This window comes from Marmota marmota, unplaced genomic scaffold (genome assembly GCF_001458135.2).
Source record: "Marmota marmota marmota unplaced genomic scaffold, marMar, whole genome shotgun sequence".
NCBI lineage: Eukaryota > Metazoa > Chordata > Mammalia > Rodentia > Sciuridae > Marmota > Marmota marmota.
Genome location: NW_026000026.1, coordinates 19,646,814 through 19,662,344, shown reverse-complemented (window position 1 = coordinate 19,662,344; position 15,531 = coordinate 19,646,814). Strand labels below are relative to the sequence as shown.

Below are 15,531 nucleotides of genomic sequence, written 5' to 3'. Positions count from 1 at the left end.
AGTAGATGCCTGTGTTGAATAAATTTTGAACTAATGGGAAGCAGTGGGAGAATAGGCTAGAGAGGTTGGCAGGGGTCAGATGCTGGAAGGCCTTAAGACTAAGTAAAAGGGGATGGGTCACATTATGCACTTGCTTGGGAGCGTGGGAGCAGGTGAGGCAGAGCAATGACTTGATCATATTTGGGTTCTAGAAAAATCTTTTTGGATCCTGTGTAGATGACACAAGAGTGGATACAGAGATGCCAGTTATGTAATTCAGGTGAGATGTGAGAAAGTTCTGGCTCTGGCTCTGGCTCCTAGACTCCTGGTCTTCCTGTAGCTTCAGAAATGCAGAACAGCTTGGAGAAGGAGAAGCTCAGTATGTGTAAGAGAGGTGTCTGCATTGCACATGTACTCAGGTGGGCTTCTCAGACCTTCTCACAGGCTCTAGGCCTCTGTTGTTAGGGCTGCCCATGATCACTTTTGAGTCAGAGCTTCTTTGTTGCCCTTTTTAGTTAGTTCTCATCTCCCTCACCATGGTATCTCCTGGACTGTGCGGTCTCTCGCTCGCTCTCTCTCACTTTTTTTTTTTTTTTTTTTTAGTACTGGGACTTGAACCCAGGGGTATCCTACTATTGAGCTATACACTTAGCCTTTTTTAATTTTTTATTCTGAAACAGGGTCTCACCAAATTGCTAAGGCTCTCACTAAGAGCTGAGACTGGCTTCAAGCTGCAATCCTCCTGTGCACTGGGATGATAGGCCTGTGCCACACATGCACGGCTGGAATGCTGTTTTGAGGACAGTGATTACTTCACCTCCAGTTCTGTCCTCCATGGTCGGCTGGAACAGAATGTCTCTGATCTTTGCCTCCTCTTTCTTTTAAAATTTATTTAATTTTAAAATTGTCCGAAACAAGGTTTAGTTCTGGTGAAAAGTAGAACATCCAAGTCTTTTCCTAGAGTCATTGCTAATTAATAGTTAATAATTGCTCACAATTGCCTTTTATTGTCTCTTTACATAGAGATTTAAAAAAATAGCCACTGTTCTACAAATAGTAGTTGATACAGATGATTTCTTGGAAGTATTCTTTTTTTTTCAAATGGGAAGACAGAGGGTAGGAGATTTGTCATGCCTTGGTGTGCTATGCAGCAGAGCATGCTGGGACCTCAGCAACACTCAGCTGAGCCTGTGGTGAGCCAGGGTCACTTATTCCTTTGTGCCTTCCTCAACTGTGCATCAGTGCCTCCTTTGTGAGAGAGGATCTGTAGGGCTGAGGGGATCAGCAGGTGAGTCCATGCTGTGAGGCTGTGGGGTGAGTAGGTGTGGGTTCATGTGAGTGTGATGTGTAAGAGCGAGGGGATGAGGAAGAGGATGTGAGGGGCAGAAAAGGGTAAGAGTGAGGAGCACCGCAGGAGTCAGGTAGGGAGTGGCTTAGGTAGCACTGTGATTTAGAGGTCCAGGGGTTCTTGGAACCCTTCTCTGGCCCCTGGCTGTAGGTGTCAGACAAATAACAAATTGCCCAGAAGGATTGGGCTGCTGATATGGTACCTGCTCTGGCTTCAGTCAGGGACTAGGGTGGCCTAGCCTGCAAATGAGGACACCAGTGGCTGCTATGGGGAGGCCAAGATAAGCGGAGTATAAGGGCCTGATCACATGGTTGCCTTGATGGGTTTAGCTGCTTTGTGAATGTGAGCTCAGTTAAGTGAACAGTTATGTACATGACCAAAGACATGTATGACCAAGTATAATTACCAAGTTTTGGATTTTTTTCCCCCTAATACTGGGAATTGAACCTAAGGGTACTTTACTACTGAGCTACACCCCCAGCTCTTTTTATTTTGAGCCACTAAGTTGGTCTCAGACTTGTGACCATCCTGCCTCACCCTCCCTAGTTGCTGAGATTACAGGTATGCACCACAGGGCCTGGCTCACTGCAAAGTATTTTTTAACCGTTGTATCATATGGTGTTGTTTTTATTTGTTTCTGTCACATGACAGAAAATATGGTTTCTGATAGTTCCCAAAGATTTTTTGTCACAGGTCCAACTACTTGGAGGAAGACTTAATTCCTCTCTTTTCAAATACCTGGAGAAGGAATTTGGGATTATCTGGGCTCAGGCTTCCACCTTGGATGACTGTGCATGGCTAGAGATTGTTGGCCAAGGGGTAGACATGACTGCTGGGAGTCCACTTGTGTGGATCAGGTAGGAGCAGCTACCAGGGAAGGAAGCCATGGTGAGCTAGAAGACAGCCCAGCAGATGTCCCATCATTTGCATTTCATTTCATAGATTGTCCTCTTCCTGATGTCTTGTTATATTTCTTATCATGTGTCTATGTCATTGTGGACCTGATTTAGAATCTTTTTCCAGTTGTGTTGAGCTCATTTCCAGTTGATTCTGCCTCAAGACTCATGCACTGTTGATACTGCATTTATTTGCTTTTATATGTATTTTGTATTTCTAAATAAAGATAAAGGATAAAGGTCTTCTCAGTACATGCTGAATTATTTCTCTTGAGAGATTAACCTTCCATCTTTACTCTTCAGCATCACATATTCCTTAGCAGCTAAGGTTAAGCCATCGTCTCCCATGATCTTCCTCCCTGATCAGCGTGACTTTCTGGAAATATTTGGCTCTGTCTACCAAACCTTTCTTATAATCTTTCTCCTGTAGCTTCTGAACCCTGCCATCTCCCCTCTCTCTTGTCTCCTCAGTAGCTTTCTCCTGGGCCTCTTTGATTGCTGTTCTTCCTCCTTAAGGCTGCCTGTTCCCGAGGCCCCTGATTTAGCCAACACTTTGTATTTGTGGCAATCCCATGCTCCTGTGTGCCAGCCTGAGCTATCCAGCAGCTAGCTGAGGATCACCTAAACTCATAAACATGAAATTCTTGGATTTTCTGTCCCACTCCCTTGCTTGTGATCATAGTCATTCAGGCCCAAGACCGTCTTTGCTTTAGGAAGTTTTATCCCTGACTGAATAAGAAGAAATCCCATCCTTCTCCAGGACATAAACATGTCTGCACACACTCACAGGTTGTCAGGTCCTGTTTCTACATAATGCTTTGGACGCTTACCCGGAGCTTGTGCTTTCACTCTTCCTCTGAGCTATTTCAATAGCTGCCTTAATTAGTCTACTTGCCTCCCGGCTCTTATCCCTGCTGCCCACCTCTAAATGGCCACCAGAGTTCAGGATCCAGAGCACAGGTCTGATAACTTCCTCCCTGACCCTCACCGTCCTAGTCTTGCCTGTCAAGTACAGTGCCCAGGCAGCAGGACTCAGGCCCCTTCAGAGGGATAACTATGATCCTCTTCCTTGGCTCATCTTAGGATTGGTTCTTTGCACATCTACCTTCCCTGGACTGCTTATTGTTTTGGGGCATGGAAGTCTTTTCACTTACTTCAATGTTCCTGCTCGGTGTATATCATAGGGGTGCAGGAGGCTAAAGTGACTTGGAGGGAATTCAGCCAACAGGAAACTAAAGGGTAGTACCCTGTGGAATTCTCTGTAGCGCACAGAATCCTTTTGTTGGCCTGAGGCACTTTTATGTCTGTGCTTTCTCTTCCCAGACACCCCTAAAATTAATGGATAGCACCCCAGTATGTTGTTAAATCCTGGATTCTTTTAGCAATACTCTTCCAGGCCCATTCACTTTGTATTTGATTTCATTTACTAGTGCTGCTTCTGGGCTCCTTAGTTGTCAGGAGTGGGGATGGGCATGTTCTGTACACTAGAGAAGATAGAGAAATAATGAAGACAGGCCTTGCAATTACATCATCAGGCCTCAGGGAAACTGGACTATAGTTGGGGAATGGGAATGTCATTTAGATTCAAATAATGGCACCCTCAACCTACCTGGATGACTCTGTCTCCTCACCAGCTGGCACCAGCAGCCTGCATCTAGTGTTAACTCACCGCCTGTGTGGTCACTCAGTCATGTAGCTCTTCTTTCTCACTTTCCTTAGTATGTTGGGGGGACACTTACCAAGAGGGGATCTTGGTGGTATCTCCTGAAGTCATTGGCTAGAGCTTTTAATATCATTCTCTACGCCACAAGTTTGGCATCCTTTGGTAAAAAGTATCATTGAAACATGATTCCCCACATTTTCAATAAGAAAAGTGTTAATGTAAACATTATTTTGCAATACATTATCTGTATTATACACACACACCCCTAATCCCTACCTCCAGTCTCTGCCCTTTGCCAGTTTTATTTTCTTTCCATAAATACTGTGACCTTTTTGTTTTTTGAGAGAAGATGAAAAACTGATTTTTTTTTTTTAGAAATTTCGGGATTTTTTTAATCAAAATGAAACCAGTGATCCAACCAGGGATACGTGTGTGATCCTTACAGTGGAAGGGCGAACATTTCCGGTGGATATCTTTTATCTACAAAGGTTTGATGATGTTTGACTTTTGATGATAGTGTTTAGAAACCTGGGCCTATAATGTGGAATGGCAGTTCGCAGCTCTAAGGGCAGTGAGGAGGAGCATGTTTTTGTTCAGGTCACTGCTGAATTGTTGACACTGTCATGCAAATTTGCATTAAGAGCAAAATGATGAAAGGCTGAAGGGAGAGGCTTGAGAGTTTTTCGAACTGGGGTTTACACGGATGCCTGTCAGTGAGGGTACTACGGTGATCTGGGTCCACTCTACATCCTTAGTAAGAAGGCCTGATTGACAATTTTGGGAGGATCCCCCCTTGAACAGAAAAGGAGCCATTGTAATTCTTGGTCCTAATTGGGCAAACTGACCAAGGGCCTGGCCTAATGAGTGTTAAGAGAGTTGTGAACTTGACTTCGGAGTTGCTGTAGCTGGAGAGCACATACATCTTAGCCTACCTGACCCATATGTGCTGCCCGTGGCTAGAAGGGAAAATGAGCCAGGGAGAGGGTGGGCTTCAGCTTTGGAGCCACAGCCCCAGGTTTTCCCTGGCCTGGCATCTTTGTACATTAAGACAGCACATCTGTATGCATGTTGTATCAATTTTATTTGTTTGCAAGTATAGCTAAAAATCATAGCTTTTGTGTAATTATGGATTACACAAAAAAAAAGTGCATAAAAAAGAGTGAATGTTTGTTTTTATTTATCCACATACTAATTACTTGTTGGGCAGGCCCAAACTTACTTTCAGGAGGTTTTGTTGCCAGATTATAAGGTAATTGATCTATAATTAATGAGCATATTCTAGTGATGAGTTTATGTCAATGTCTTTTCAGTCCTGTTCCAGATTATATCAAATCAACTGTGGAAACTGTGGTAAAAATTCACCAGACAGAGGGAGATGGAGACATACTAGCCTTTCTTACTGGCCAGGTAATTCCATCAGGCCTGAGGAACAGACATGTTAAGGCAACACATGAATTAATGTAGAGCCCTGCTACTTTCCTGCTTAGCCATTTTTTTCATGTTTCCCTTTTTTTGGCGGGGGGTGGTATTGGGGCTTGAGCTCAGGGGCACTACCACTGACGTGTAACTCCAGCCCTTTTTATGTTTTATTTTGAGACAATCTCACTAAGTTGCCCCAAGCTGGACTGGAACTTTCAATCTTTCTGCCTCAGCCTCTCGAATAGCTGGGATTGTAGGCCTGTATAATTGCACCTGACTCATTGTATTTTGCAGTTACTTAGCTGTATAAAAAATTGTTGGGTTATCTATCAACTGGATTGTCAGGGAATCATTAGCTCTTCCCTGTTCTGTCTGCAGAGGGTTAAGTGTATGTTAAATGTATTAGCTGATTAGTTAGATAATTGAGTCAGTGGCTGTTTTGTTGGCCAGGATTTTATGTTAATATGTGCATCTTGCTGCATGCATGTTGCCACTGTGTGCCTTTTTTCTGGTGACACCTTTATAACTCATCCTGGAGTTGGTCAGTGGCTATCTTGCTGGAAAAACAACTGAATAAGTCCAAGTCCTCCCTCAAGGATGTAACACTATTCAGAACTACCCTCCAGCTCTGAACTTCTCCACTGCCAAACATTTTCTGCAGTTAGTAGTCTTTTCTGGGAAAAGCTCATGATTTTATAGGCCATAACTTGACCTTTGCACGGAAGGCTTTATTTTCTCAGTCCATAAAACTGAGTAAAATTGTCATTGTTTTAATTTATCGGGAATGTTCCTATTAACTACAGGTAGTTTAGTTTTAGTGATTAATATTATAGTTTCAAATTTTTACCCCTCTGGCACTGTTGTTCTAGCATTTGTTCAAATACCGTCCCAAGTAGAATGTGGTATCACCAAAATTCATGAATCTGACCAAAATTAAAATTCTGACTCCAACTTTCATTGTTTTTCAGTGTGATAAAATGACATGCTTCATGTTGATCTGTTTCTTTGGTGTGTGGTTCAATGTTTAGGAAGAGGTGGAAACTGTCGTGTCAATGCTGATCGAGCAGGCCCGGGCCCTCGCTCGCACTGGAATGAAGAAGCACCTCCGGGTTCTCCCCATGTATGCAGGTCTGCCTTCCTTTGAGCAAATGAAAGTGTTTGAAAGGGTCTCACGCAGTGTCAGAAAGGTGAGACTACCCTGATGACCAAGGGTGTCTGCGACCATCTATAGTCATACTAGTACTTTGTCATATACTGCAAGGATTTTTCTTTTACATTGAAGTGAAACTTACTAAATAGGAAAATTTCTTTCGGAATTTTAGACCATGTTATAGTAAATAATGTGAAGATTTCTAAACGAGCTCCACAGAGGGTCACTCTGAAAGTAATTATTAGAGCAGGTGACTTCTCTTCACTTCTCTTCTGCCTGCCTGGTAATTCCCATGGGCAGGAATCTGCCTTGGCTTAAAGATCTGTCTTGTTGGCTTGTGGTCAGTTAGGAACAATAGATAAGTCACTACCAATAGTTTCTGAACCACTTGTTTTGAGTATCAGTTTACCTGTAGAGCCAAGCTTAAATCAATTAATTCAAGGAGTGGCTTGAAATTGGGTTGGGGAGGGTGTGGTGGGAAGCAGCATTGATTAGAGGGAGCTGGCCATCAGCCAGTGTGACTCCTGCTCCTCACCCACAGGGCTTTACAGTCCTTTGCCTTCCATTAGGTGAGGAATGCCCAGCAGGTGGTAGAGAACAAAGCTGGTGGGGGTGGTGTGTGGAGGCCTTGCTGATCAGGCCACTTGGAACAGGGTGCCCAGCCTTTTGGCCTTTGAGAGGGAGCAACTGGAGTCGCCCAGGCAAACACGGATAGCAGCCAACCAGTAGGAGGCTTGGATCCCCTGAGTTACTTGTGCACCTCAGGATAAGTTACTTAACATTAGTCTCAATATTTGTAGCTGTAAAACAAATAATAAAAACTTTGTGATAAATGGTTTTATAGTATAAAACTCCAATATATAAAAATGTTAGGAAGATTTTTTTATAAAGTGATTTTATAAAATGAAAAGTGCTTGAAAAAAGTTCCCAGTGTGATGATCTACATGTCCTCTGCTGCTTAAACCCTCCACTAGTTCCCAGTGTACTTGTAACAAATGAAAAAGTACCTCACTGGCCCAGAGATTGCACGTGACCTGGGCCCTGCCTCTGTCCCCAAGCTCATCCTGTACTTGCTCTGTGTTCTGGTCATATTGGTGGCTACTCCTTCCTTTGAACTGTAGCTTCTACTTGCATCTCTGTAGAGTTGGCTGCTTCCTGTTACTCAGGCCTCAGTCAAAGTCATCTTTCAGAGGGCTCTCCCTGGCCCTCCATTCCAAAGTAGCATGCCTTGTTAGTATAATATAAACGTTATGTACCCCAGCATGTTACACTGCTGGGTTGTGGGTTTTTTGTGTCATTTTTTGAAGTTCTCTTCTTGCTGTATTTCCATCCCAAACACCGTCACTAAACTGCTGGAGAAGTGGGGCCTTGATTATCTTGCCCATCATATATCCCCTGCATCTTGGATAGTGCCTGGTCAAGTGCAGACCCTCAGAAACTAGTTATAATGTGAGCAAATCAGTGAATATACCTGGATGAGACGGAGATTTACTTATGCTGTGTGAAAGAGAAAAACTAACGTTGATAGATACCATGTGCCCAGTATTAGGTTCTATCACTGGATATATGTATTGTTATTTAATCCCTCAGCAACCCCGGGGGACGTGGTAATTGTCATTATGTAAGTGAGGAACCAGCGCTCAGGAGGTCAAGGAGCTTCTCCAGGGACCCAGGATTCGGGAGGATTTCAGCCCAGGGCTCCCAACTCTGAAACTGCTGCTCTGTCTAGTATCTCAACTGCTTCACAGATCCTGATTTGAAATATCATTACATGTTTAGGATTTTTAAGTTTGTTTACAGTGAAAAGAATCAACGGCTTTCCTTCTTACTCTTCTTTCTGTGGGGGACTTAGGTGATAGTGGCCACCAATGTGGCAGAAACCTCCATTACAATCGGTGGCATTGTGTATGTGATCGACTGTGGCTTTGTGAAACTTCGGGCCTACAATCCCAGGACGGCTATAGAATGCTTGGTGGTGGTTCCTGTGTCCCAGGCGTCAGCCAACCAGCGCGCAGGACGCGGCGGGCGCAACCGCTCTGGAAAGTGTTACCGCCTTTATACAGGTTAGTGCGACTCCCCTTAAGGGTTTTTGACTCTCATAGTTAGCCTGGGCCTTGGATAACGTAGTAAATGTTTATCCCTGTGGCAGAACGCATGTAAAATCCAGCCCTCCCTGCCTGGACACCCTGTGATCTGGCCCCGGCCACCTTCCTCGCCCTAAGCATAGCGCTTCTTTACTCTTCCCCATTGGCTAAAGCTGGCCCAGCAAGTCACCGCCTGTTTTCCATCCCGTTCTAACTTAGGATCGGGGCCCAGGCCCTTCTGTGGCCATGTGACTCTATGGATTTTATGTCTCAGGTTTGGTCTTTCTCACCTTTCTCTTAACTTAATGTGCTTTTTTCTTATTCTGAGGTCTCTGAATCCTGTGGGACCTCACCTTGGTCCCATTCCATCTTGCAGAGCTAGGATGAAAGCTCTATCCAAGACCTGTTCACAGAATACAAATAGTTGGTAAACTCCTGCTTTATGCCCTGTACTGTGCTAGGCTGTGAGGGAGCAAAATTAAAATTCTGATCCAGACACCCCTGCCCTTAAGAGCTTTCTTCCCAGCTTGGAGACAGCTTTAACCAAAAAAGATGTGTCTAGAGCTGCTCCTTCCCTTTCTACTCTTTGCTTTTGAGGGGAGTGGTACTGAGATCTTTTTCTTCTTCCCTTGTGCAGACTTGGCCAATCATTACTGAGTCCCTCCTCCTTCCCCTATCCCCTACTGTTGCTGCCCAGGTCTGAAGGTTGTAGCTTTGCCATTTATTGCTTCTCTTCCTTTCTGGTTCCTATCATCCTTATTCAGTTCTTGATGTCATTTTGTCTTTCCTTATTTTCTTTTTTGGTTTTGGGGATGGAACCCAGGGCCTTGAATGTGCTAGGCAAGTGTTCCACCCTGAGCTGTACCCCGACCTTCTTTCTTTTAGCAAATGTTTACAGAGCCTCGGTTGCATGCGGGACATGGGGTTGAGGCTTGGGCATCTAGGGCTCCGTGGAATTAGGCTTGTGGCCGCATGGTGGACAATCTGGTGGTGGAGACAGACCCACTAACAGATTAGCATGTTAAGGTGTGGTATGATTACTGTAGAGAATAGGGACTCTTGGAAACAGAGAAGGGCTCGTGTTTTTTTGTTTTTTTTTGCTGGGGAACTGGAAAGTGCTTCACAACCAAGGTTGTGTTTGGACCTGACCTTATTGGAAACCAAGTATTTATCCAAGTAAATGGGAGGTGTTAGAAAAAAGATTTCAGCACTCCAGGCAAAGGGAATGGGATATATAAGTACTGGGAGGGGAGGAAGGGGATGTGGAGCATCACAGGCAAAACCGAGGCCAGAGAGGTACAGACAACCCCTGAAGGTGCTAAGAAAGCCTGATTGGAGTGGGCAAAGACCAGGATGAAAAGGCATCCTGAAATGCAGAGGAGGAGGAAGTTTCAAGAATGTATCTATATTTGTATATAATCTCATATATTTTAAATTTTATTCAGGTGAAATTTATATAAGTCAGCCATTTTAGAGTGAACAGTATATGCAACCTCTCCTTTTGTTTAGTTTCAAAACATTTCTGTCCCTCCAGTGGAAAACCCTTACTTAAGCAGTTTCTCCCCATTCTTCCTGGCCCCCTATCCCTGGCAATTGCCAATCTGTGTTCTGCTTCCATGGATTTATCTGGGATATTTCATATAAATACAGTCATACAATATGTGACCTTCATACAGCATGTGACCTTCATGTAATACGTGATCTTCTGTGTCTGACTTCTTTAGTGCAATGTTTTCAAAGGCCGTTTACGTTGTAGCATGTATGCCATTTGTCATTCCTTTTTATGATTGCATAATATTCCATTGTATGGAAAACCAACAGTTTGTTTGTTTATTCATTCATCGGTTGGTAAACATTTGGGCTGTTTCCACCTTGGCTGTTTTGAGTAGTGCTGCTGTGAGATGCATGTACATGTACTTGAGAACTTGTTTTTAATTCTTTTGTTTTTTGCAGGGTGATATAGTAATTTCATGTTTAGTTTTTTTTTTTTTATTTATTTATTTATTTTTTTAGTTGTCGGCAGACACAACAACTTTGTTGGTATGTGGTGCTGAGGATCGAACCCGGGCCGCACGCATGCCAGGCGAGCACGCTACCGCTTGAGCCACATCCCCAACCCCTCATGTTTAGTTTTTTAAGGAACTCAGTTACTTCTTCCTCCGCCCTTCCTTCCTTCCTTCCTTCCTCCCTCCCTCCCTCCCTTCCTCCCTTCCTCCCTCCTCCCTGTTGGTGGTATTGGGTATCAAACCCAGGGATGTTCTTCCCTTTCTATTTTTTAGAGACAGGGTCTCACTGAGTTGCCTCGCTGGCCTGGAACTTGAGATCCTTCTGCTTCAGCCTCCTGAATTGCTGGGATCATAGGTGTGTGTCACCATGCCTGGCTCAGATTACTCTGAAAGAGTCATGGTCAGCACCCATCTCTTGTGCCAAAGAAATCATGTAATAGAGTGTGGACTAGAGGTATTCAGGTGGATTTAGGTGAAAGATCATCGAGTCCCTTTGCATGGCGTTTCAGTGGAAGTGGTGTTGGGGAGGGGCCACTGGGTAGTAACAAGTGCACAGTGTCCAGCGTTCAGGCTTCCAGAGTGTAGCCTTTAGGCAGCACACCTCTCACAGACCTTACAGTTTTCTGAACCTTCCAGAACTCTTCCTCAGCTTATCTCCTCTCACTCACCATCTGCATCTGCTCAACATGGCTTCTCAGCTGAACTGCACTCTTCTTGGATGTGCCCTCTGCTTCCTGCATCCGCTACTCAGACCTCGGATGCCTTTCCTTGGGCTTTTTCCTTTTTGCCCAGCAAAACCTCTTTAGCCCCGAAGTCCCCTCAGTGGCAACTCCTTATGGGGCTCCTCTAGAGCCTTCTCTGGTGACCATTCTTTCCTCTTTCCCCAAGCCTCCGCTTCTCTTTGGAGGACCCCTTGATGGGACCTAATCTGTTCCTCCTTGCAGAGCAGTCAGGTCTTGGTCCAGGCCCCTTCCTGTCACTGATGCTGTTCTAGGGGTTGGCCTGTGGCTTCTGGCCTAGGCGCCTCACCAGAGCTTGAGCACCACTGACCTCTGAGGATGCACCTGCTTCCTGTGAGCGGCCCCCGAGCAGGGCCGGCCTCTCATCTGATGATTGTTTTTCCCTTGCCAGAATAGTGTATTTGGGAAGTTTATTTCTCCTGCCAAAAAACTGTATCCAAGATGCTTTTGAAACTAGTATCTGCTTGGAACTTCTGCTGTTGCTCGGGATCCACAACTTCCTGGGTAGACCCATGCATATGGCAACTTATATCACCGTCCTTAGACTTTTGGTTGTCTGTCTTCTCAAGGAAAACCTTTTGTGCTATTTCTTCATATCACCTTTTGCTTCATTTTGTTTTTTCCCCTAGTTCACTAAAGCTTTATGGTCTAAATGGAGGTTGGGCCACCGTGGTGTTTAAGAAGGGTGTACATCTGTTAAAATGTTGACTGATGTGGGAGGGTTTTGTGGGTGGAGCATTGTCTGTATATACACAAAAATAATTTAATCTCCTCTGCCTCTTTCCCTGTACCCTTTTGTCTAGTTTTTATAAAAGGCCTTCCTAAGTCTCTTCCTTCCCACTTCTTTTCCTGCCCCTCCTAGTGTAGGATATCTGTGCCACGAAGTACTTTTTCCTGCTTTAGGTCATCTTTTGTTGCTATGGGGCATGTAAGCATTCATTAATCTATTCATTAATCTATTTGGGTCAACATTGGATTCTGGGTGTGACATTGTGCTTTTTGCTTATTGATTTAAAAAATTAGATTTGGACAATTTTTACTTTTTATAAATTCAGTCATTTGTTGTATTCTGGATGCAGTTTTGGTGATTTATTTTAAAATTGCTCTTTGCTTATATGTGCAGTTCTTGCCTCCTTGACATTCTCTACCCAAGAGATGATGATAACTGGGTAACAATAGTGATTTCAGCAAATACTTGCTGCTTTGATATTTTTCTCAGAAAAAGCATTTGAAAAACAACATTCTAAAGTAAAAGGACAAATTTTTATAAAGGAGTATTGTTAGAATGTAGTATCTAAAGTTTTTTTTTTTTTTTTTTTAAATAAAAGGGTCTTTTGTAAATATAAAAACCTTGCGTTACAAGGTCATGTGCATCTGGTCTCAGAATCCTGGAGATTCTTGATCAAGGTAGAAAAGGAAGTCTGTCCCTTTGGTATGTGATTGCATTTGGCTGTCACATTGGATCCCTGACTGTTCTGATTTACTATCCTCAGAGGAAGCCTTCGACAAGTTGCCTCAGTCTACTGTTCCTGAGATGCAGCGGAGCAATTTGGCCCCTGTCATCCTGCAGCTGAAAGCGCTAGGGATTGACAACGTCCTCAGGTTTCATTTCATGTCGGTAAGTCCGATCTTCTGTGTGGGGGGCTTTCAGGGGGATGTTGGCATGTTATGAAGACCATGCCATCTTTCTTTTTCCCACTCAGCTTAAGTGTTGGGACTAATTTGGCTCAAGGTCCAAAGCAGGGTATGGGGGAGATGGTGAGACAAGCAGCCACACTTAGTTTGTTGGTAATTCCAGTTCTTGTCTGCTGGGGGAGAGAGACCAGTAAGTGGGTAAATTACAGAGCAATGTGCCTTGTGCTCTGAGAGACAAAGGAAGAACTCCCTGCCCCTTTAGTCCTGGGGTGAAATCTGAGACCTAAGCAGGGTTTTCCACCAGGTAAGGAAGGGTGAAGGGTCCAGGACAGTGGGTTCATGGATAGTCCTGCATGATCAAGAGTATTGCGACCAGGGAAGCCAAGAAGGTTTTGGAAGAATTGTAGGGAAGACCCTATGGCTGATTTTTGATTTCCTAAGCCAGGTTGCTGAGAATGCTGGGCCAAAGGTCCATAGTCTTTTGTGACTGTGGATACCTGGCCAGATGGCTGTACTGACATGGGCTCCAGCAGGCCTGGTATGTGGTACCCTGATCATGCTGGGTCATTGTCTAAATTTTAGAGTTTTGCTAATGTGATTGGAGAGAGGTAAAAAGGGAGGGAAGGGGAGGGAGGGAGAGGGAGACGGAGGTTATTATCTTTACCACTAATTTTTTTTTTTCTCATGGATTAAAAAAAAAATTACGGCCAGTTTTATTTCTTTTTTTCTTGGTAGTACTGGAATTGAACTTGGGGCCTTGACCATGCTAGGCAAGTGCTCTACCACTGAACTTTACCCTAGTCCTTTTAATTTTGAGACAGGTTCTCTCTAAGCTGCCCAGTTGGCTTGGAACTTTTGATCCTCCTGCCTCAGCCTACTTAGTAGCTGGGATTATAGACATGTGCCATTGAACCCAGCTAATCAGAATTTTTAAGTCATTTGTCTGCTAGGATTATGGAATTATTCAAGAGTTCATTAAAGACATCAACCTTTGTTTGTAACATTTCTTGCCAGTATTTTTTATTTGACTTTTTTTTAAAATGTGCAGACATTCTAAATATAACCAAAACAAAACCTTCTGTCTTCATCCTCATGATTTCTACTAGGTTAGTTAGTAGACATTCATGAGTATTTTCCTAGAGGACTTCTGTGGTTGAGGACTCACATGTTCACTCATTTGTTCCATCCTGGCTATCATGGTTTATGGTGTGACAAGTCTGGATTTTGGATAACAAAAAAACTGCAAAAAAAAAACAAAAAACCCCAACAAATCCCAGCTCCTCAAAGAAGCTATTGTGTGCTCACCGTAAGCACAGAATAAATGTTCCCTTGACTACTGCTGTATAGGATAAGATACTATAAAGAAAAGATGAACAGTGTATGCAAATATAACCTTAGGAAAAGTCCCATATCTAAGATTAAAGGAAAACATAATGGCAGAAATGACTTATTAGTGTCTTAAGAAATACCAAGAGTTTTCAAAATGCATTCATTTTGAATAAATCAAATATCCAATAAAGGATAAGTTAAGGGGAGGAAGCAGCACAAATTATAAATTGACATAAAGACATGTTCTCCTCCACGGAAGATGTAGTTACAAAGCCCGATTTTACACTAATTAAATGATCAACTATTAAGAAAAATGATGAAATCCAGAGCTAACAACAATTTGGCAGAGTCAATGCCCTGTGTATTGCTGATGGTTTTATGTTCTGTTTTGGTCCTTGGGAGGTACTTTCTGACAATATTTTATGAACCACGGAAATGCCTGCTATTTTTTCCCATGGAAGTTTCTCCTGAGAAAGTAATTTGAAAGAAGAAAAAAATGCTTACATAGATGATAATGTTTTTAGCACTATTTTATATCAAAATTTAAAAGTATAGATAATGAAATCATAATAAAACTTTTGGATGATTGAAAAATAAAAACACACATACAGATTTATTTTTATTCATTCCTTTCTGGCTGCATTCTCCTGAAACTGTGTTTTTACAGTGGCAATCACAGGATACATGTAATTTTGTATGTTTAGGAATGTTAATTAGAAAAATGAAAAACGAGAAGCACTCATTTGCCCAGTAATGGGAAAACTGACTTCTTGATGGAGTATGACCAAAATGCCTATTAGGCAGCTATCCCAAGTAGTTAGTGGGGCGTCTTGTGGGTATAAGAAACAAGGAAAACATGAGAAAAACAAACAAATTATACATGCACAGTAATTCCAAATATATTAAAACTGTGGTTGCTGTGATCCCAAATCAGATGAAGTCCTAGAGGAGTACCATGAATGTTCATTTAGATGAAAATACTTTTGAAATGATTTTTGTGGGGTCTGGGGAGTAAGTTTTTTTGATTGATGGTAAGTGATTTGAAATAGGGTCAGAATTTAAAGGAGTCAAGAGAACCTTGTTTCTGTAATTGTTCAGAGCCTGGATCAGAGCTTCGCTATTCCTATTAATATAACCTCAGTATTAACGATCCCTAGAAGGTTTAAGCTCCTGCATTTGTGAACTGTGCATTTTGCCTCTTTGAAGAAAAAGATGTCATAGGATGAGGAGAGGCAGTGGGCTAGTTACATGATTTGCTCCCAGTGGTCTGTGGAGTGCCCTC

General features: G+C 43.1%; 1 protein-coding gene across 8 annotated transcripts in view; it reads left to right on the top strand.

The window, feature by feature from the left end:
• Positions 1-15,531, top strand: part of Dhx35 (DEAH-box helicase 35) — a 70,835-nt gene that overhangs the window by 29,384 nt on the left and 25,920 nt on the right. For all 8 annotated transcript variants that reach the window (XR_007350445.1, XR_007350446.1, XM_048810941.1 and 5 more), the window contains 5 exons: positions 4,262-4,374; positions 5,197-5,293; positions 6,334-6,492; positions 8,308-8,518; positions 12,779-12,903. Coding sequence is in view for 6 of the 8 variants with exons in the window: in XM_048810941.1 (XP_048666898.1) it covers positions 4,262-4,374; positions 5,197-5,293; positions 6,334-6,492; positions 8,308-8,518; positions 12,779-12,903 (705 nt within the window). In the remaining 2 variants the exon portion in view is untranslated. The remainder of the gene's footprint in view (positions 1-4,261; positions 4,375-5,196; positions 5,294-6,333; positions 6,493-8,307; positions 8,519-12,778; positions 12,904-15,531) is intronic.